Raw genomic sequence first — 22,172 nt, forward strand, 5'->3', positions numbered from 1 at the left:
GAGCAATAGTCAAATTTAACTAGCATGTGTGGGATTTGCAAAAAAATATGTCTAATACTTGTGAAAAGAAAAATATCTAGCAGTTTGAGTTTTATTTTTTTCATGTAGCATGCATTTAATTTAACTTAAATATATTTATTGGATGAATAGGTATTGAAGTCATTTTGAACGGTTCTCAATGATAAGCGGTTCGCTGTTCTACAACTGAACGGTAGGGGGCAGCGGTGATTCCAGTCGACACGCGAGTGGAGTAGAAGAAGTGACGTACTTCCGCCTTGAGCTGAGTCCCCGCCGGTCGATGTTGCTGTTGCCGGAGAAAATAGTAATAATCCCAGCGAGCGCGTGTTGTAGAAGTTAACATCGACGCAAAAGTAGCGATTAAAACTCCGTTTACGTAAAAAAGTAAGCTAAGCCGTAACGGTGCTATCTTTTTGTCTGAAGAAGTGGTATGGCTAAGGTGCAGGTACTTAATGTCGCTGTACTGGACAACCCGAGTCCGTTTGGGAATCCTTTTCAGTTTGAAATCACGTTTGAATGCATGGAAGATTTACCCGAAGGTGAGTAGGATTTCTCTCTCAAGGATAAAACGCATTCGTTTCATGTTTGCTATCGATTATCGCCGAGCTATTCGATCTATTTTAATATAGACTTTTGCGTTATATTAGGGTATCCTTCTTTGAAACGAGTCCATTGTTTGCTTCGTGTGTTTATTTTATTTGCTGTCCGTGTTAGTCAATCGTATTTTAGCAGACATGTTGAAAATTTGGCGCTGGCGCGTATGGTTCGGTGGCCCGCCTCCAGTGTGCTCTGATAGGTTGACGTGGGAGCACGTGTTTACTTTGAGGTAGCTGATTGGCTTGTAGCGGTTGCGTCTGTGTCGTAACAGAATGATTAAATGGTTTGCCGCGAACTTCTCCCAAACCCACAAACTGGATTTTTGACATAGTTTTATGCCGTCAGTCCAAACTTTTTTTTTCCATTGGCGGCCTCGTACAGAAATATTGTGGTATTCTAATATGGGCTGTGTTTAATGTTATTTTTGGATTAGCGCTTTTTAAATATAAATTGTGTTAGGTGATGTAACTGGTATTTTTATTTAGACAACACACAGGGTTTCTGTATAAATGAAACAGTCAATCTGTGGTTGTATAAGACCCTTTAGCACCCCCAGAATCCACCAGGCTATTTATCTTTGTCAAACCTATACCACAGAATATATAGAGGTTTAATATTTAATAATAAAAATAAAGAAAATAAATCGGGATCTACCTATGGTGCTTGATGCGTAAATGTGGGAGTTAATATCCATAAAGCAGAATCATATAACGTACTATTGTCACATCATGTGTTATGTCAGATCTGGAGTGGAAGATCATCTATGTTGGATCAGCTGAGAGTGAAGAGTATGACCAGGTTCTGGACTCTGTTTTGGTGGGCCCAGTCCCAGCTGGCAGACACATGTTTGTGTTTCAGGTATGTTGTGTTCTTATTTTTATTGCAATTTACTGAGCCGGGGAAATTGGTTGGCGTCACATCATCTGTTTTCAGTCCCGGCTTTGTGTTTTGCATAATGTTGCACAAATGATAGCGTGATCAAACTTCCAACCTCTTTCTTGCCGTGTGTGTGTGATCGTGCATCCTACCCAGGCCGATGCTCCAAACACGGGTCTCATTCCAGAGACGGACGCTGTAGGAGTCACCGTAGTCCTTATAACCTGCACCTACTGCGGTCAAGAGTTCATCCGCATTGGTTACTATGTCAACAATGAGTACACGGACCCGGAGCTACGAGAAAACCCACCTCTGAAACCAGACTACTCCAAGGTACCAGATGGCAGTCAGGCCTTTGCCATGTTATTGTTGTTATCAGATTCTATTATATATAATTAAGCATTTTCAAGCATACAAATGGCTAAATGACCTAAAATACGCACATAAGACATTCACAATGCATTTTGGGATATCTAGTATTCTACACCGGGTGTCAGTAAAAGTACAGTAAAAGTACACAAACACGTGTGAGTCTATATTATGTCTTATCTAGTGTGAATGGTTGTTTGCCTATATGTGCCCTGGCTGGCGACCAGTCCAGGGTGTACCGCGCCTCTCGCCAAAAGACAGCTGGGATAGGCTCCAGCATACACCCGCAACCCTAGTACCCTAAGCATCATAGACAATGGATGGATGGATAATATTAATTACCGTATAATTAGCATATCGAGAATTAATCAAGTAACTCACAGCTAAGAGACCCGAGTTCAATTCCTCCCTCGGCCATCTCTGTGTCGAGTTTGCATGTTCTCCCCGTGCATGCGTGGGTTTTCTCCGGGTACTCCGGTTTCCTCCCACATTCCAAAAACATGCTAGGTTAATTGGCGACTCCAAATTGTCCATAGGTATGAATGTGAGTGTGAATGGTTGTTTGTCTATATGTGCCCTGTGATTGTGCTGGCGACCAGTCCAGGGTGTACCCCGCCTCTCGCCCGAAGACAGCTGGGATAGGCTCCAGCACCCCCGCAACCCTCGTGAAGATAAGCGGTACAAAATGAATGACTGAAAATTGGCATTATTGGCATTGTTTACACTTCAACATGTAATACAGCATGCTGAATTTTGTTTCCATTTTTTTAAAATAATGATGAGACTCACCCCATTAACTTTTTTCACTGTTTTTGGTCCCCAAGTATCAAGCAATAAACTATTATATTTTTCTTTTTGTTTCAATTCCTCCATTAAGGCTGCAAACTGTTTGTTTCCGAATCAATAGCGCCCTCTTCTGGTTGCTGGAAATAAGTGCAAACGCTGTAGATGTAAAGACACAACTTAAAGCTTATTGATTACAGGCATCAACAAAAATGATTAGTGATTAGCCTCAAAACAATCTAAGTCCTTCCATACATTTTCTATGCTGCTTATCCTCACAAGGAATGCGGGGTATGCTGGAGCCTATCCCAGCTGACTTTGGGCGAGAGGCGGGGTACACCCTGGACTGGTCACCAGCCAATCACAGGGCACATATAGACAAACAACCATTCACACTCACATTCATACCAATGTACAATTTGGAGTCGCTAATTAACCTAGCATGTTTTTGGAATGTGGGAGGAAACCGGAGTACCCGGAGAAAACCCACGCATGCACGGGAGAACATGCAAACTCCACACAGAGACGGCCGAGGGTGGAATTGAACCCTGGTCTCCTAGCTGTGAGACACAAACTTTACTTGATTAATTATTTATAACCACTGGACCGCCGTGCAGCCCATATTACATCTTCAATTATAATATTCTGATATTCGGAATATATGTACGATGAGATTTGACCTCTGTTTGTTTGAAACTTTTAGCTGCAGAGGAACATTTTGGCCTCTAACCCCCGAGTCACTCGCTTCCATATCAACTGGGAGCGTCTGGCAGAGAAGTCTGAAAACAGCGAGAACGTGGACCCATCTCCCAACATCGGCGGTATGCTCCCTCCAGCCTCCTGTCTACCAGGAAAGATGCCACCTCTTGGACTAATGCCAGACAATTCCATGGACTGCATGTAAGAACGCTCGGATGAGTTCTACCGCCCAGCACTTCTCACCTGTGTACAATCCAACACAACAAATGCTCAGTGTGACCGAGAACTAGGAGGAAAAAAAGACACGGAGGTACAACACACAAATGCACACAACTGATCATGACAGGTTTCCACCATAATTGATACCATTTGTCATAAGTGAGATAGTGAATGTGTAAGTTAATAGTTAGTACATGCATACCTCCAGATTCCTCCAAAACTACTACAATTGCCGTTTGACCCTCTTCAGAAAAATGCTGACTATCAGAATTCCCTCTTTGAATGTTTTGAGCCAAATGCACAGTAGGTCCCTCACGACCAGACGGCTTTTGCGTAATAAAACATGTTACCTCAGTAGATGCCTCTCAGAACGTGACACATCAAGTAAAACTTACACCACACCGCAACGCCATACAGTATATGTTCTTAAAGATCACAGAGAGACATTTTTGTAAATAAAGTTTTCCAATATTCTTTTTTTTGTACATGTTTTGGAATTTTTTGTAATATCAGTACTTGGGTAAATAAAAGTTATTTTGTTTGATGCTGAGTGTCATCTAAGTTTGCTGACATTAGACCTAAAAATCATTCATTTTCTACCACTTTTCCTCACAAGGGTCGCGGGGGTGCTGGAGCCTATCCCAGTTGTCTTCGGGCAAGAGTCCAGGGGTACACCCTGGATTGGTCGCCAGCCAATCACTGGGCACATATATAGACAAACAACCATTCACACTCACATTCATACCTATGGACAATTTGGAGTCGCCAATTAACCTAGCATGTTTTTGGAATGTGGGAGGAAACCGGAATACCCGGAGAAAACCCACGCATGCACGGGGAGAACATGCAAACTCCACACAGAGATGGCCGAGGGTGGAATTGAACCCTGGTCTCCTAGCTAACCACTTGTCCGCCGCGCCGCCCGACTTAAAAACAATGATGAAGTAATAAATAAAGCACTATTAAACACAAAAAATCCTGCAGGAGACACGTAGCTGCCATATAGCTTTCACTTGTATGGCGCCATGTTGAAACATGAGACCTAGTCTATATTGATATAAACAATATGCTTGTTTTTGATATCGTGCTTAAAAGAAATATTGATATTAAAAAAAATTATTATATCTCCTGTATTGGGTAATACATGTGTAAAGGTGACGGTAGGGGTGTTAGTTCGTGTCAAGAGGGCAAAAAAAAGATTAATTATTAATCTTAATTAAAATTATTTTTTTTAGGTTGTAAAGTTTTTCATGCAAAAAAATGTGATTTATCAATGAGGAATTCTATTTCCTGTGAATTAATGCTCGAGTGTGGAACCAATTGACCGCAATAAACAACTCTGACTGTATATACATTTCATGGTAACGGGCACCCCCGCCCCATCAATTAATTGAAAACGTAATTTAGGTCCGTAAACGCAAGACTGGCTCAGGAACAGCAGCATTGTGTGTATACATTGTATACATTTGTATACATTGTATACACACTACACAGAACTGCTGCTACATGCATCTTATATGCATCATGTGGTTCTGCTCCTATGAAAGCGACAATAACAACTAAGCACTAAAGTGCTCTTATTATTGAGATGAAAAGGTTTTGTATTTATTTATTGTATTTTGTGTTTTTTGTGTATTTTGTGCAGTGTGAGTGACTTATGACTTAATTTAGCTATACATTATTATACATTATAGACTCACATCATAGTCCAGCAAAGGGGCGTGTCTGTAACCCCCCAGGACCACCTGTATTTCATTCATAAAAAGCAACATCACTCACCACTCCATTTTCACCCCAGCCTAAAGTTGCTAGGCAACAGCAGGACGAAAAAAAAGGAGGCGGGGAGACTTGCTTTCACCCATTTTGTCTCCTAAACAACAAAACAGTTGAGTGTAAAGTCGCGGCATGGTTAGGTGGGGAGCTATATACAGCACATGTAAATATATGTATGATTATGAAGTCATGCATGCACTTTTTGACGGTTTAAATCGTCTAACTGTTCATTTAGGATTCAACTTGTGGCTAGTTTTTGTAGGCTGTATTATTTGCCGGTGGTCCTTTCATTCATTTTGACCTATAAACCCCTCATATGTGTATATTGTGTGTGTATCTCCCTCTTTTTTTTATATGTATGTATTTTGTTTTTCAGAAAATGCACACTGAAGAAATATGATTCTTAAAGACACCTGGTTTTTAGCCGCCTGTAGGTGTATTTGTGTGATCTTCGCCGAAGAACATCTCTCCTTTCCCTCCCGCGTCCGTCTGCCATGCCGCGTCCTGCCAAGCTAGCCAGATCGCGCCGCGCGTGCGTTCCATTCTGACCAACATTTCTAAAAATAGCTCGTGGCTGACGTCACTTGGTGAAACGTGTATCAGTCGCTTAGCGGCGGTGAGGGAAAAGGGGGAGGAGGGGGGTGTGTCGCCATATTGCGTGTGTGTTTTTGCTGAGAACCCAATTAAGAGTTAGGTGTCATTACAGTATCGTAGACTTTGCCACCGTACCGTCACGCCGGGTCAGCTGCACCGGCAAAGGAGGCAAATATCAGTGACATTACCCCAGCACCCACTACCCCACCTTCGTTTTGTAGGACGGCGGGATGCTGCCGTTGGACCAATCACTGCGCTCCATTGGACATCGCGGTAGATTACTGGCCAATGGAGAGCCGCAGATTTGCTGTCACTCAAGCCTGGTTCAGTAGAGTGGGCGGGACGTTCATTGGGCTGTAGTTCCGTCATCTCGCGCGTCCCCGGGGCTACGGGGGGCCAATGTTGATTTGGGCGAATACTCGTCGATGTCTGGGAAGATTTGACTTCTAAAAAGCCAAGTCGGCTAGTGCCAAGGTGGCAGCCTTTTCCGACCGAGAACACCGAATTCCTGCCTCCTGTGTTGCTGTGTTTTTAGAGGCTGGGGGTGAAGGTGGGAAGGCAGGGGGGCCTCGCTCGGTGGGGGCTGCAAGGAGGCTGAGGAGAAGACTGGTCCTCCGTCGTTCAGGCCGACGGAGCTCCGCGCTATCTGGGAAGCTTTAGCGGCCCAGTGAGGAGATTTTATCACCTCACCGAACGAGCGCCCGCACCCCCATCCACTGCATCAGCAGTCGACAGCCTGTTCGAGATCAACACTTTGTTCGCTCCGGTTGGATTTAGGCGATACTGTCGATTCCTAATCGAGCTTAGAGCTGCTTAACGGGCCCAATAACGACGGATCGCTCCTTGACGAGTTGTCATCATGGGCAACGCGCCCACGGCCAGGAAGGGCAGCGAGATGGAAAGCGGTAAGTACGGCAAGCAGCACGCTTCACACCTGAGCATCACCTGCACAGCTCCAACTTGTGGTCTTAGAATGTGACGTCAAGGCCTGTTTTTGTATTAAGACCCATTTACTGCACATATAATATACACACATATATATACACACAGTACAACATTCATATTATAAATATAACATTGTTCTCTTTGCAGTGGTATAGAACTGTGAGGTGTGTTTCTAATACTTCACTCATCTCCTGTAGCAAAATATGCAACAAAATATGAACAAAACCCACAGAAACACGTCCCTATATTATTTTCTTTATTATTCCATGCCCTTTTTTATGGAATGGAATGGCCTTTATTGTCATTATACAAGATGTACAACGAGATTGGAGAGCTTCTCCTTTCAGTGCAGTAGTCAAGTTTTAAAAAAAAGTATATAAAAAGTAGAGTAAAAAAAGACAATTTAATATATACAAGATATATACAAGATATCCAAAATATACACATAGTATTGCACAGGAGCATATGCAGGAGCAGACATATTGCAGATATATTAATTTTAGTGCATTGATAAATGGGTCATATATAGTGCAAATAATGACTGCAGATGAGTATATGTGACAAGCGCAACCATAAACACATTTGTAAATGTATATATTTGTTTGCCAATCGGTCAATAACCACCTAATTAATTGGACCTGAACTGTGATTGTGTGAACTTGTACTCAATCTCCCAGCCAATGAGTGCAGACATCAGTCAGTGTGTTAATAGGATGTCTCGTCATCTTTACTCACTGTTCGAACCTTCTCAGTTTGTTTTCCATTTGCACGAATCACATAGTGAAATGCGAAGCAAGATGTCAGCATCTTAACATTTTTTATTCCAAGAGTGCTGATATTTTGCAAATATAGTTGAGCTTTGTCATCCAGCATTGCCTTTATTCAACATGTACTATATACCAATTTTGAAATAGAAACCAAATTAAAATACCCTAAGAAAATGATAAGGCAGTATCACAATGTATTACAATGAGAGTTAAGGGCTGTACTGTATTGATAACGTATGTTATCGTAAATAACATTGATAAATATATAATAATGAGTGCTGAAACGTTAATAGTTGACAGAAACATATGGTAATGGTTTAATTCATTTTGAACATGCATAAGCTACACTGGAGTACATCAATCACACAGCGCAATTCACACTCCAAAAAGGAGTCGGAAGAAGCAAAGCTTATTCAATCCTACACCTCATCTGTTTCCCATCAGTTGCAATACATTTTTTCACCGTCTGTATTCCGAATGTACTCTTTCCCAGTTGTAAATAGAATTAATGATTATCTGGTGTTTTTTTGTAGCACGGTGAGTGAGTTAATTGTACTTTTATATTAATTTCCATACAATGAGTTAGATATGGAACATATAGCAGTTCGTAGTTGTGAGTGCCGACCATCTAATACTTCAAGCAGTTCAAAGAAATTAGAAGTAAGTGATTAGTTGTATGCTACTTCCTTGTACTTTGTAAACACCAACCGCTTGTACTGTTTCTTCTTTCCTGCATCGAGTTCTCAATCTGCTACATAATTTCATTCCACATACCGATATGCTGTCGGTTTTTAGTGTTGTACAGTATACCGTAAATGTTTTAAATTACAGTCCCTAAGGTCAAATTTCTCTTCTCCTGTTGAGAATCCTCAAGTTTTTGTAGTGTAAAACTGTGGTACAGTTTTATGCATGTCTGTTTTCCTCATCTCTCACCTGCAAACAGGTAGGGATGAATGTACTGTATGCATTGGCTTCAGCACGCTGGCACGCTTGTTCCATAGAACAACAGGATGAATGGAGTGAGCTCTTTAGTCAGTCATACAGACTCTTTGTCTTGTTGGGTGGAGGCGGGGCCGGTGGCATGCACACACAGTGCAGATGAGTGTAACGTAGTGGAAATTAAATGAGTAGATTGCAAAATCTATTTTTAATATTTTTTTTGTTTTACTTTCTCAACTTACTCAAGCAATGTTAAAATCTTTTCAATCTTGTGCATCGTGTCATCTTGGGAACTGAGTACTACACTATTTTCATTGGTCTTAAATTAAAAAATTGAGCTCCACTTCGTTATGAATTTATGGGCTAAAATATTGCAAAAAAGATGTTCTATTTTTGCACTTTACAATCTATGATGACTAACATGTGACCCCCAAAGGAATGCGGTGTTTGGCCTTTAATTAAAATTTGTAACAAAATTATTTAGTTGAAGGCATTTATCTGATTCTTTAATGTATTAAGGATGTCATGAAATAATAGTGGACATATATATTTTTTTCCCAGTTTCATTATTTAAGAAAATAAAACCACTCTTGGTTTTGTCTTTTCCAGTCAAGGAGTTCCTTGCTAAAGCCAAAGAGGACTTCCTCAAGAAGTGGGAGAACCCTGAACAGGTGAGAGATGCTTCTCTACAGTACAAGTGGTCATCATCATGCGAGGAAGGTGTACTTTTGGCTTTTTTTTTTTCAAACCAGTCCAATGTTGTCTTATCAAATAGGCAACATATGCTTGTGCAAAATAATAAATGTGTTGCATTTCCATATTAAGCACCAATAAAAATAAATCAGTGGCCTGCATTATGAACCGTTCAGCCCAAAATGATTCATACCCTTAATTTTTACTTGATGAATAGGTATCTTCTGAGATGTAATACGGTGTGTTTAGCACATCTGCTTTTTCAGCTAGGTGTGTTCGAATCTCAGCATCGACCCCCTGTTTGCATCTTCTTACTGTTCTCCAGGTAGTCCACATCCCCCCATAGTCAACAAACTGTTAATTGGAGACTCTAACGTGTTGTTTTGAATGGCGGCGTGAACGTTTTTTTTTTTGTCTACTGGTGACCAGTTCCATATGTTCTCATGCAAAGTCTGCTGGGATAGGCTCTAGCTCAACCATGACGTGGAACAGAACAGAATAAGTGGTAGAAAAGGAATCAATGCACTGTAACTTATAGCTGGAAATCTTACAGAAAAGTTACAGAAGAAGTCAGAAATGTTTTTTTTTTAATAAAGCGCACATTACAACAAACATTTGTTAAAAATAACATATTGTTGCATAATGTTATAGTCTTTTGCCACTTTCTTGGGTACATTCCAGCTAAAAGATACAGTTTTGTCAATAAATAAACATTCTCAAAATTTGTCAGGGCTATGAATAATTTAGGGCTGACGTATAAGTATAACCTAAGTCCAGGTATAACTGTATGCAAATGGTAGACGTATGTCACTCATCTCTGAAACATTAAAACATTATAATATTGTGCTTCAGTAATTCTCAAGAAATGACATGTAATGTTTCATTGCATCACCCCATGGAGAGTTTATTCTTAAAAGTGGAGTCCTTATAGGATAGATTAGGAAATTAAACTTTCACTTGCCCTGTCTTTGTCACTGAACAATTAACTCAACTAACACTTGGTGTTTCGTCCACTCAGAACACTGCTTGCCTGGAGCAGTTTGAGAGGTTGAAAACTCTGGGCACGGGATCATTTGGTCGTGTTATGCTGGTGAGGCACAGAGAAACGGGACAGCACTACGCCATGAAGATCCTCAACAAGCAGAAGGTCAGTCCCGGTCAAAGGTCAGGGGAAAAAGTCATTTTAGAGGTGTTTCTCATATATATAACAGTGATTCTCAACTGGTCAGTTGCGGACCCAATGTCCACGGGTATTGTGGCATGTTTATTGACGACCTGGTCAAGCTTGAGCAAGAGGGGAATGACATGATGTGTGGACTTAAGACGCCGCCTGTCCAACACACAGCTAGATATCTGCAGGAGAAGAGCGTGGTATAAAGCGAAAGCTCACATTGTGTTGCATGGGTGGGGATTCTGTCCACAATTAAGGCTACCAGGTGGAGTATGGTGGTAATGTTTAATGCCCAATTTGAGCTCTTGCCCCAAAAGGTGGTCTACAGAAGAAATGGTCCTCCTATTATTATGAAACTGAGTGTTGATTCAGAGAAACTGGACTTTGCATGTAGACCTGGGTTTGAATCTGTCGGGCTGTTCGGGCGAGAGGCGGGGTACACCCTGGACCAGTCGCCAGCCAATCACAGGGCACATATAGACAAACAACCATTCACACTCACATTCATACCTATGGACAACAAATAAAGTTAATAAAATAATATACAACAATAAAGTTAATCTATGAAAGAAAAATACGAGTATGTTAAAAAATGTCTACAACAAGAAGTTACCTAGCATGCCTTGTGGGTTATAGAAGAGTATAAAATAGTATTGTTTTGCATGTATATTAGTGTGTAAGTTTCCATGCGTGTGATTTTTGGTTTGCACAATGACTGAGGGAGGCTTATGGTTCGTTTTGTGTGGTTATCAATGTAAATTTAAATCTGCTTCAATTTCAATCGGCAACTCATGGCACTTCATCAAGCAAATCTTATTAAAACGCGCACCTAGCTTATGCTTGATGAATGTCAAAAAATGAAATTTACAAGCATGTGTAAATTATTAGCCTATTTTAAAAGGGAACTCCGGCAAAAAGTGGGGTTCTACCATATTAAGATTGTTAAAATGCAAATTAAAAGATTGTGTGTTGGAGAAAATACAGTGGTACTTAGAATTTTAACCACAATCCCACTGAGGTCAATTACATTTGGAATCATTTTTTTACAGTCTAAAATATCCCCATCATAAGTACCATTTTTTTTACATTTTTATATATAAATACAGCTTGTTGTTAACCAGTCGATATTACTCAATAAGAAACAATAAAACACTATATAAACAGTCTTAATGTTGATGACGAATTATAATTTTTTTTGTTGATGCTCCTCACAGTTCTCATTTCTTAACATTAAGCATCACACATGTGTAACATGAAATCAACCACTAATGTAATGATCACGGGTCACAAGCATGCGTCATTGAGAAGCTAACACATCAGAGTCTGCTCAGCCTTGTAACGGAACACAAAGAGATACTGTAGATGTTAAATGCTCATCACAAAATGTTTATATCTAAGTCTTCAGTTCACAAAAATAAAAAACATACAAGTCCTATGAAGCCAAAGAGAATGGGAATAAAGTAGGAAGTAGCAATCTACCAAACATAACAAACACTTAAGCTCAGTCACGGCGAGTATAGATCATCTTCGGCACTGATAACGCCGGGCAAAAGAATTATCCGTATGCTGCTGAATGTTCGCACTGCGTAACTGAACACATTTCGAGTCGAGGTGACGACGGGCCAAATATCAGGCTCTAACCGTTGTGCCATTGTGTTATTGGTGTATGCCCGACTCGGGTTGTTGTCATGGCAACGATGTGCCGAAATGTAGCACTTGCTCGGTGTTTATGTGCGTTGAGAAAAGAAAAACAAAAGAAAAGTGTGAAGAGGAAAGTGTGTTTGTGTTCATGGCTGGTACAAAGCGCCAGCATGGGACGGCAGTGTTACGGTGCTGGAGGTGAGTCACATCATTAAGGCGAATTTACGTAAACAGTTACTGTTAGCATTAGCCAGCTAACAGCTAATGTTTTCATTGGTACCTTACATGCACCAGTGGTTTATTTCTTATTGAGGATGGTTGTACGGTGGTTCCTTGATTAGCATCATTAATGCATACCAGAAGGTCCTACTTAAACCAAAACAGACTCTAACCAAGACAATTTCTCCCACAGAAGATAAATCCAATTAAAAAGTTTAATTAAAAGTTTAATACAAAACACATTTTCTGCACAATAATTATAGTGTTACACGCAGAACATGTGCAAACGTAATCACAACAACAAATGAATGGACGACTGAACATTTAACATCACCTCTGCTTACTGTAAATTTAGCTCACTTGTTGCAGGCGCTTTCTGTGTTACATCCAGCAACATTTGTGGATGTTAACCAAAAAACGGACTAAACTGGGCAGACCTTAACGATGGACCACTGTGCTGGATATGACCAATATTGTGCAATGGCTCTGATTGATTTTCCAACTTCTCTCAGATTCACAATTACTTATTTTTCACCCATGGACACAGCGGTTTTCATGTTGTTTTCACCTCTAAACACAGTATACACAGGCAAAACCTATCCTGCGCAATCTGAAACTTAGCGTAGGCATTCACTGCTATTTATTAATTAAAGAAACAATGCAATAGGACACATCTGGACAACAAAACACACATAGTCATATTTCAGTACTTGAGTGAGTGGGGTTCAAACAAAAAGTGCTTTCTTCTAAATGCATCCAGATGTCTGGAAATCAAAGCTGAAACGTTGCTCTCGGGTTGTATGTTTTTATATGTCAAAACCCAAATGTTTTCAGTCTACAGCTAAAGAAAATTAATTAACCTCACTGTTTACTTGTAGAGGGCACTAGAATTAACCTGAGAGGTTTCACTGAATTTGAAATGCTGCATTCTCACATTAAAGTTAAAAAAAAATCTTGTTTTTTCACAGATTAAACCATTTCTTTGTGTCTTAATCACATGTCTGTAACATATTTTTGTAAAAATGCCCCAATATCAAGAGTTAACGCACACGTAAAACCCTCTTTAAACAGTCCTGTTTAGAGCAGCCACTCCAGAGACCGAAATACAATATTTATGAAAGCAATTTAAAAGTCATATTTCCATAATATGTCTCTATTACCAGATACTAACTGTTGATGTTCACAGAACTTCATCATTGTCTTTTCCTCATTGGTTGTATGCTTACATTTTGGATTCGTGTGTACTGTATATGTATTATTTTTACTTTCTGTAAGGGATTCTTGCCAAATGAGCAGCTGCCATTCAACTGATCTTAACCCAGTAAGATAAAGGTGAAACAATAAGGGCGGGAGAGAAAGTTATTGGGATTAGCACAAAAGCCTAAGGCAGAGGTAGGGAACCTATGGCTCGGGAGCCAGGTAGGGCTCTTTTAATGACTGTATCTGGCTCTCAAGCATTTACCACAATAAAATGTATGTTTGCTAACATTTTAAAGTAAACATCACAGAAATCACTGTTAAAAATATTAAAAATCAACAACTTTCTTATGCATTTTAATCCATCCATCTATTTTCTACTGCAATACGACCGACCATATCTATCTTTCCTGATGATATTTTCCAGGTCAAACACCAAAACTCGATTATTACTGAGTAATGCGGTAGTGTACCTCGGTCATTAAGATGTAAATGTAAACTTTCCTCCTTTAGTCAAATAGTCACCTAGCTAAAGCTGCAGAACCAAGCCTTCTGGCAAAGATGGCCAAAAGAATGAAATATACTGAGTACGGTGCAAAACCATGCAGCAGCAGAAGTTGCATTAATGGCAGCAAGTATTTGATTTATTATTGGACACTGCGCTGCTCACAAAAGTGTGCTGGCCACACCCCCTTGGCGTGGGGTAGTGTGCCTGGTCTACGTAATTAGAGCCCATTATATCTAAAACTGTTGGTCTTGCATACAAATGCACACATGTTATTGCATTCAATGTTTAAAAAAATGTATATGGCTCTCACAGATACACATTTTAAAAATATCTGGCCTTCATGGCTCTTGTAGCCAAAAAGGTTCCCGACCCCTGGCCTAAGGTATGAAATAAAATAATAAAGGTCACTGAGACAGGGTCACCAAAAGCTCATAATTCTGACGTCAGGATTTTATTTTGGGGCCGACGTGCTTTTCCATGTGATTTAATACTCACAATACTTTTTCACCTCTTCTATGTTTTAGGTGGTGAAGCTCAAGCAGATAGAGCACACTCTGAATGAGAAGAGAATTCTTCAGGCTGTCAATTTTCCTTTTCTGGTGCGGTTAGAGTACTCCTTCAAGGTAGGGCGAGTTGTGGTTGTTTGTGAGTTTTTTGTTTTGTTTTGTTTTTTTCTCAAATTTGTGTGTTGGATGGTGTTGACATCCCTGCAGCAGACATGTTCAACATTTGACACTGTGCTGATTCCCCAGCTGGCCATGCTCCACTTAAAGCTTTATCCACTTAAGCGGTTTGGATGCACCTTGAACGACCTGGGATTGAATACCCTTGATGCCTCAAATAAACCTATTAACATGCTTGGGCAGTGTCTGGTTTTCACGCCTTTTCACACATTTTACCGAACTAAATGGTGAACAAGTGCAGTTTCTATTTTGTAAAATATCTCAAAGCTGATTTGCAGCTGAATTTCTGCCAGTACCCCTTGCTGTTTTATAGGACTCTATGACCCTTTGGTACTACTGGAGTTGTTTGTTGCTGATAGTGGCCTCTAGTGGCATATCCTGTACATTACAAAACAGGGCTATCATTCTTGCAGCCAGCCATGTGATTCCTGCTCAGTGTAGGTGTTAATGTGAGTGTGAATGGTTGTTTGTCTATATGCACACGGGTGTATTTTGTCTTCTGGGGCACCAAGGCAGACTCAGTTGGTAGATGATAAATATTAATATTTAAGATTTATTTTTATATTTGCGCTTGTTAGCACTACTAATACAAAATCTATCCCATTTCGTAAGCAAAATTAGCCTTTAAAATGTTCACGGGGTGTTATTATTACTTAACGAGTGCATCATCTCAACATTTTTACTGTAATTGATAAGAACGTGAAGCAACATTTAATGTAGTTTACCGCTTTAATACTCACATCCTTGCGATGAATAGCATCACGCTTGGGCTCAGCTTCATCCCGAGAACTACTTCCGCAGCAGCAATGCTATTCTCAAGAGCATTTGGCTCTTGTTGTTGTATGTCTATGTTTGTACCTTGAAAAAGATTGACAACTTTAGTAGTTTTCTCCGCTTCGCTCGGGTAACTCTGCTTCATCTTCCTCCACAGCGCGACAACAAACTTTGTTTTTGCCGCCATCTTCCTGAATCAGTGTGCACATGCGCAGTAACATGGAATAGTCCATTGCATTAAAAAGTAAGGGGAGTAGTCGTAAAGATCGTGATAGATTTACACATTTTGATATAGTTTTAAACATGTGAATTGAGATTAAAACAGTACTATATACTTATATATATGTATATATATATAGTACTATATATAATGGGTTTTTATGATATGCTTGGGGGAGCCTTGAAGTCCTAAGCAATTACCTGTGTTTGCCTAATGATAAGTCTGCCCCTCTATATGTGCCCTGTAATAGTGGTGGGCAAAACCGTTCATTTCAGTGAGCCTGATCATTCCAGTTCATTCAGTAAAAAGATCCGTTCATTTTGTTCATTTTGTTCATTTTGTTCATTTTGTTCATTTTGTTCATTTTGTTCATTTTGTTCATTTTGTTCATTTTGTTCATTTTGGTCAATTGGTCGTTAGCCTGTGATCTCCCCCCTGTGCATCGACCCGGTCAGCTGTGTCGAGTCAGTCCGTTCACTCATGTTCACGTTCGTTCCGACTCAACAGCACAACAACAACACGTGATGACTAGTGGTGTGTCAGTCACGAACGGGTTAAAAGACCTAGTTCTTTTTTGTGAACGGAATGAACGAGGTCACCGACAGTGTCGGTCAATCTCTCGGTCTCTGTCTTTCAATCAGCTAACCCCACCCAACCACGGAGCGAGGCGTGCAGATCGTCCCGCCCTGCAAAAGGAATGGTGAACTGACTCTCCAGCCAATCAAAAAAAGTATTTGCAACTGAATCGAATGAACGGGTATTTTATCAGCGGTGACCTTGTTCATTCCGTTCACAAAAAAGAACTAGTTTTTTTGACCCGTTCGTTCATGACAGACACACCACTACCCTGTAATTGACTGGCGACCATTCCCTTGTGTAATCTCCCTTTAGCCCCCAAAAATCATTTCTATGCTGAGCACGTCTTCCACTCACTTTTCCACAGGACAACACTAACCTCTACATGGTAATGGAGTACGTGCCGGGTGGAGAGATGTTTTCCCATCTACGGAGAATTGGCAGATTTAGGTTAGTACCTAATTGAGATTTATACCACACAAGCATTTGGTTGGGACATGAAAAACTATTCAAGTTCTTTCAGAAGACACTGAGTTGTGTTTACGTCAGTTCTTCACCGTGTATGTTTCAACACCTTTGCATCTATGTCTACATTTGCAGTGAGCCTCATGCTCGGTTCTACGCTGCTCAAATTGTTCTGACCTTTGAGTACCTGCATGCTCTGGACCTGATTTACAGAGACCTGAAACCTGAAAACCTTCTCATAGACCAACAGGGCTACATACAGGTAAATGCGAGTGGCGCCTGACTAAAAATCACTCGAGGTATAGCGATCACTGAAAACTGGTGTTTTTATTTTTAAGTGTAATTTTGTTTAAACATCTGAGAGGACTGACACGCCCACACAATTATGATAATGAATATTATGATGTATACCGTAGTAGTAGCGTTGTTGGTGGTAAATGTATACATTATGTTCATTAGCAAATCTCATGAATACACTGGTAAGACTTGTGTACATTTATAAGTTAAAATTAGTATATTTATGATTTTTTAAAATTATACCGATTATCAAGTAACCAGGTAACTCCAACCACTTCTGCCTGAATTTTCCCTCAAATGAAACATTTCCTGAGAGCCATTGCTAACACCGTAAACAGGGAAGCAGAGCTTGGGGGTTTGCAGTTCTGCAGCATATCTGGGCATGCCCATAAAGAAGGAAGTACGGATCAATGATGTCACAAAGCTCCTTGTTTGAAAAAGATCTCTCAAACCAAGCGTTCCCAAGCCATCCCAAACTCTCGGGGCTCAGTCCAAAATTTGCTAACCTCATTATCTGACGCGTTGGAATTGTTTAACAGGAGAATACAACATTCTAACAATATTTATAGTTCTGAAAAGTAGGAAAATTTAATAATTTAAGTGTGTGTTCATTCTTTTTCTGTGACTTTTCCCCTCAAAGGTGACAGATTTTGGCTTTGCCAAACGTGTAAAGGGCAGGACTTGGACACTGTGTGGCACTCCAGAATATCTGGCCCCTGAAATCATTCTCAGCAAGGTAAAACACATTTTTCTGTATTTGCAGAACAATTAATCGATTAATCCAATTCAACAACAACTATTTTGGTATTTGATTAATCTTTTTTTTTTTTCAAAATGAAAATATTCTGGGCGGCACGGCGGTCTAGTGGTTAGCGCGCAGACCTCACAGCTAGGAGACCAGGGTTCAATTCCACCCTCGGCCATCTCTGTGTGGAGTTTGCATGTTCTCCCCGTGCATGCGTGGGTTTTCTCCGGGTACTCCGGTTTCCTCCCACATTCCAAAAACATGCTAGGTTAATTGGCGACTCCAAATTGTCCATAGGTATGAATGTGAGTGTGAATGGTTGTTTGTCTATATCAGGGGTGGGCAAACTACGGCCCGGGGGCCACATCCGGCCCGCCAAGTGTTTGAATACGGCCCGCCCAATCTTTCCAAAGTATTTCATTTAAACTCAACATACAACCTGGCATCATGGCCTGAGCCAACCTTTTGATGGTTTTATCAATTTTGTTTTTTGACATGGTCTGTTGTTCACAAAGTGCTCCTGAAAAAAGGGACACAAGCACATAATAATAATAATAATTATTATTATTACATTATTAGATTATTATAATAATTATTAGAACTATTATTATTATAATTTTTATATTAATGCTAATTATTATATTAATTATATATAATATTATTGTTATATTTGCATATTTTACATAATAATAATATAATAATTATGATTTTAATTTTATTGTAATTATTATAATATTTTATTATTTTTAAAATATTTAAATATAAAATAATAAATAATAATAGCAGATTGCGTGACAATTTTACAGATACAATAATACCAGGTGGACTGTTACGTGTAAAATATATAGTCTGTCCCCCCCCCCCCATATCAATGCGGCCCACGAGTCAAAAAGTTTGCCCACCCCTGGTCTATATGTACACAACCATGAAATGCTGAAAGTGATGACCGCTTACTGTCTATAAGACGATGACGACGGGGCTGTTTTGACACTACCTGTTTATAAGACACCTCATAATAATCCAAATCTTGTGTGCCACTTCTGATAATTAGGGGTATAACAAGGCGGTGGACTGGTGGGCCCTGGGCGTACTGGTCTATGAAATGGCAGCAGGGTACCCCCCTTTCTTCGCTGACCAGCCTATTCAGATCTATGAGAAGATTGTATCAGGGAAGGTAAGTTTCACCCACTTAGTATACGTACTTCCATTTAATTTGTATTATTAATTATTTAAAAATCAATCAGTTTAGACTTAATATTTTGATATAAGAAAATGACACTTTAAAATAAAATGTAGTCACTCACCAGAGACCTCAGCGTGTGTGGACGTAGCCTAAAGCTTGTTGCTTTAGTCAATGTAGGGTTGTTCTTCTTGAGACCACAAACCAGTGGAGACCGGATCAACAACTGAATCCTCATTTGCCTCAATCGTATAACCATCCATTTTGAAATAATGTTGAATTAGTTGACAAAATTTGGTTATTAGGCATGATTATGCCCCGCCCTGGTCAAGAACAACTCTATCCAATTGTGATGTCTTGAGAAAAGCACCTTTATTGTCTGTTTTAGGTGCGTTTCCCATCTCACTTCAGCTCAGACCTAAAGGACCTTCTGAGGAACCTGCTACAGGTAAAAATATTGCAATATTACATTGTTTGAATGACACGTGAAATATGTTTTTTCCCACACTAATGATAATGGAGGAAATGTATTTACATTATCTTAAGGTTGATTTAACAAAACGCTACGGGAACCTCAAGAACGGGGTCAACGACATCAAAGGACACAAGTGGTTTTCAACCACCGACTGGATCGCCATTTACCAGAAAAAGGTGTGTGCAGAGATGGCCGAGGGTGGAATTGAACCCTGGTCTCCTGGCTGTGAGGTCTGCGCGCAGACCACTCGACCACCGTGCCGCCCTCAATATATATATATTATTCAAAAAGGAATCAGGAAGTGAGCTGACTGAAGAAGACCGAAAAAAAATACAAACAACTGACTAGTGCAAATGGGCTGCACGGTGAGTGGTGAACATGCAGGCCAAACAAGTGACCCGGGGTTCAATTCCCCTGCTCAGGCTCGGGTATCTGTGTGGGGTTTGCATGTTTTCCCCCGTGCAAGCATGTTCCAAAAACATGCTAGGTTGATTGGCGACTGAATGAATGTGAGTGTGAATGGTTGTTTGCCTATATGTGCCCTGTGATTGGCTGGTGACCAGTCCAACGGTCACCTAAAGACAGCTGGGATAGGCTCCAGCATGCTGGCAAAAAATGTTATAATGCTACAAATGTTATATATTCCAGCAGTCTCTACGTCAAGTCTGCTCAAAAATTGCTGTCAGCTGCCTCATTCTTGCCAGAGCACACACCGCCGATTGCAGAAAATACCACAAAAATACCAAAAATGTCATTTGTTTACGTACAAACATGTCACCTGTCATTTTGTTTGTCCACAGGTGGAAGCGCCATTCGTCCCCAAGTTTAAGGGACCGGGCGACACCAGCAACTTTGACGACTACGAGGAGGAGGAGATTCGCATTTCCTTCAATGAGAAATGTGCCAAGGAGTTTGCTGAGTTCTAAAGCGAGCGAGCGAGTGAGTGAATGAGGGAGGGAATTGATGAGGAAGCAGTGGGGGGGGGGAGTCAGAGCTATGCTGGTCGAGTGGGAGATCTAAGAAGGAGCGTGCCGTCCGTCTCCTGTCACAATCACAAGCACCAGCTGCAAAAAGGGGGGAAAAAGGTATCGAGAGGCGATAAGAGAGAGCAAGAAAACCGATTACCAGCAGTGTTGCCTTTTTCTGTTCTACTTTACTTTACGATTCTATCTCATGTTTGGATCCCTTTATAATGAAGGTGTGCTTCAAATTCATAGATGCGGGGAACCCCTCTTGTTTAGAATTGCTGCGACACAGTTTCCTCCCTGCTGGTATCGTTCCTTGTTCCGTTCTTCACATTTGCGGCGCAGGAGAGGCAAAACTGTTTGTTAGCATCAACCATTCCATCTGTTTGTCGTATACGTGAAGCTCACTGAGACTTCGGAAGTCGGAAGTCTAAATTCACATTAATAATTGGCTGGCCTTTTCCCCTGATAAGTGAAAGAGATTTCATCAATAAATCACAGACAAACATTCAGCTTGAATTTTGATTTTGAAGCTATTCTTTTTTTTCTCCCTGACTCCGTATGCTTTTACAGTAAACCTCGGATATATCGGATTCAATTGTTCCCACTGGTTTTGTCCGATATAAGCGAAATCCGTTATATGCGTATATCGGAAAATGTCCGTTTTACGCATATATCGGATTTATATCCGGTATATGCGTGAATCGGATTTTATCCGTTATAAAAAGGCACTTCCTTGACTATGTTTCCAATGTACCTGGACGCGCAGGCAACGCTGCAAACGCTGCAAATGACGTCGTATAGCGGCCTGTCACGATTCGGCGAATCGGAGCGCCACGATGCGGCCATCCGATATATGCGAGGGAAATTTAATGGAAATGCATTGGAACGGGACTGGAGATTTTGTCCGAAATAGGCGAAATCCGTTATAAAAAATCCGATATATGCAATGAATTTTTATTGGAAATGCATTACAGAAAAATCGGTTCTTTTTTATCTGTCCGTTGCGAGCGAATTTCCGATATATCCGAGTCCGATATATCCGAGATTTACTGTATATTGACCGGCAATGAAAAAACAAACCATATGATGCAGTCAGACAGGAAAGTCACTCATGTTGACTATGTGACTCTTTATTCTCATTGTTAGCATAGCAAGACTTTGTCCATCTCCACAAAAAAAAAAAAAAACACTTTTAATGTTTAAAATGTGTCTCCGCCGATATCATGTCATGCTAACACAAAGAAAGCGGGAATGCAAAATCTGTGTTTTAATGGTGGAAGGAACACCGTCACATGGTATCTCAGGTTTGAACATATCACTCAACGGGGATATTCAATGAGCATAACTCATGACATGGAAAATTTCAAGTTGTGGTTGGAATTAAAAAGGAACAAAAGGGAATTTTTAGATATTTGATTAGTGTCTTCCACAGTTTTGCCCTTCCATTTAAGTTTTGTGACTGGACATAAGCCCGTGCTGTCGACACTCAGCGCTCATCTACCGGCAACGTTGGTTTTGCATGTTTTTTTTGCCCTGTAAAAAGACTGTCTGAGGCAGACTACCTCAAACTGCTTCTGGATCACCAGAGCACTTTGATCTGTCATTGATGGTGGTCTTATTTGTGTCCTTTTTTTTTTTTTTTTTTTTTTTTTAATAAATATCCCCAGCCTGTTCCTCTTATCACTTGAAATGTTGAACTGTGGTCCATCACCTTTTTTTTTTTTTTTTCATCAACAATGTATTTTCATGTGGTGATGACAATGTAAAAAATAATGACCATA

At 40.3% G+C, this 22,172-nt stretch overlaps 2 protein-coding genes across 2 annotated transcripts; both read left to right on the plus strand.

Annotated features, from left to right (window-relative positions):
• The first annotated feature begins 224 nt into the window (after positions 1 to 224).
• Positions 225 to 3,945, plus strand: asf1bb (anti-silencing function 1Bb histone chaperone). Its single transcript, XM_058084232.1, has 4 exons — positions 225 to 557; positions 1,358 to 1,473; positions 1,648 to 1,824; positions 3,347 to 3,945. Exons 1-4 carry the CDS (start codon positions 449 to 451, stop codon positions 3,545 to 3,547), a joined length of 603 nt encoding a protein of 200 aa, XP_057940215.1. The 5' UTR covers positions 225 to 448; the 3' UTR covers positions 3,548 to 3,945.
• A 2,305-nt stretch (positions 3,946 to 6,250) lies between these two features.
• Positions 6,251 to 22,041, plus strand: prkacab (protein kinase, cAMP-dependent, catalytic, alpha, genome duplicate b). The gene is made up of 11 exons (XM_058084093.1): positions 6,251 to 6,833; positions 9,189 to 9,250; positions 10,291 to 10,419; positions 14,533 to 14,631; positions 16,629 to 16,711; positions 16,862 to 16,988; positions 17,664 to 17,759; positions 18,820 to 18,942; positions 19,337 to 19,396; positions 19,495 to 19,599; positions 20,224 to 22,041. Exons 1-11 carry the CDS (start codon positions 6,788 to 6,790, stop codon positions 20,347 to 20,349), a joined length of 1,056 nt encoding a protein of 351 aa, XP_057940076.1. The 5' UTR covers positions 6,251 to 6,787; the 3' UTR covers positions 20,350 to 22,041.
• Positions 22,042 to 22,172: the final 131 nt, after the last annotated feature.

This window comes from Doryrhamphus excisus, chromosome 1 (genome assembly GCF_030265055.1).
Source record: "Doryrhamphus excisus isolate RoL2022-K1 chromosome 1, RoL_Dexc_1.0, whole genome shotgun sequence".
Classification (NCBI taxonomy): domain Eukaryota; kingdom Metazoa; phylum Chordata; class Actinopteri; order Syngnathiformes; family Syngnathidae; genus Doryrhamphus; species Doryrhamphus excisus.

Excerpts from the sequence above, each read along its gene's own strand:
- prkacab (XM_058084093.1), top strand. The coding sequence starts at position 6,788 with ATGGGCAACGCGCCCACGGCCAGGAAGGGCAGCGAGATGGAAAGCG. Across the intron at positions 9,251-10,290 it reads AGTGGGAGAACCCTGAACAG|AACACTGCTTGCCTGGAGCA; the intron begins GTGAGAGATGCT and ends TCGTCCACTCAG. Across the intron at positions 19,397-19,494 it reads TTCTGAGGAACCTGCTACAG|GTTGATTTAACAAAACGCTA; the intron begins GTAAAAATATTG and ends CATTATCTTAAG.
- asf1bb (XM_058084232.1), top strand. The coding sequence starts at position 449 with ATGGCTAAGGTGCAGGTACTTAATGTCGCTGTACTGGACAACCCGAGT. Across the intron at positions 558-1,357 it reads CATGGAAGATTTACCCGAAG|ATCTGGAGTGGAAGATCATC; the intron begins GTGAGTAGGATT and ends GTGTTATGTCAG. Across the intron at positions 1,474-1,647 it reads GACACATGTTTGTGTTTCAG|GCCGATGCTCCAAACACGGG; the intron begins GTATGTTGTGTT and ends CATCCTACCCAG.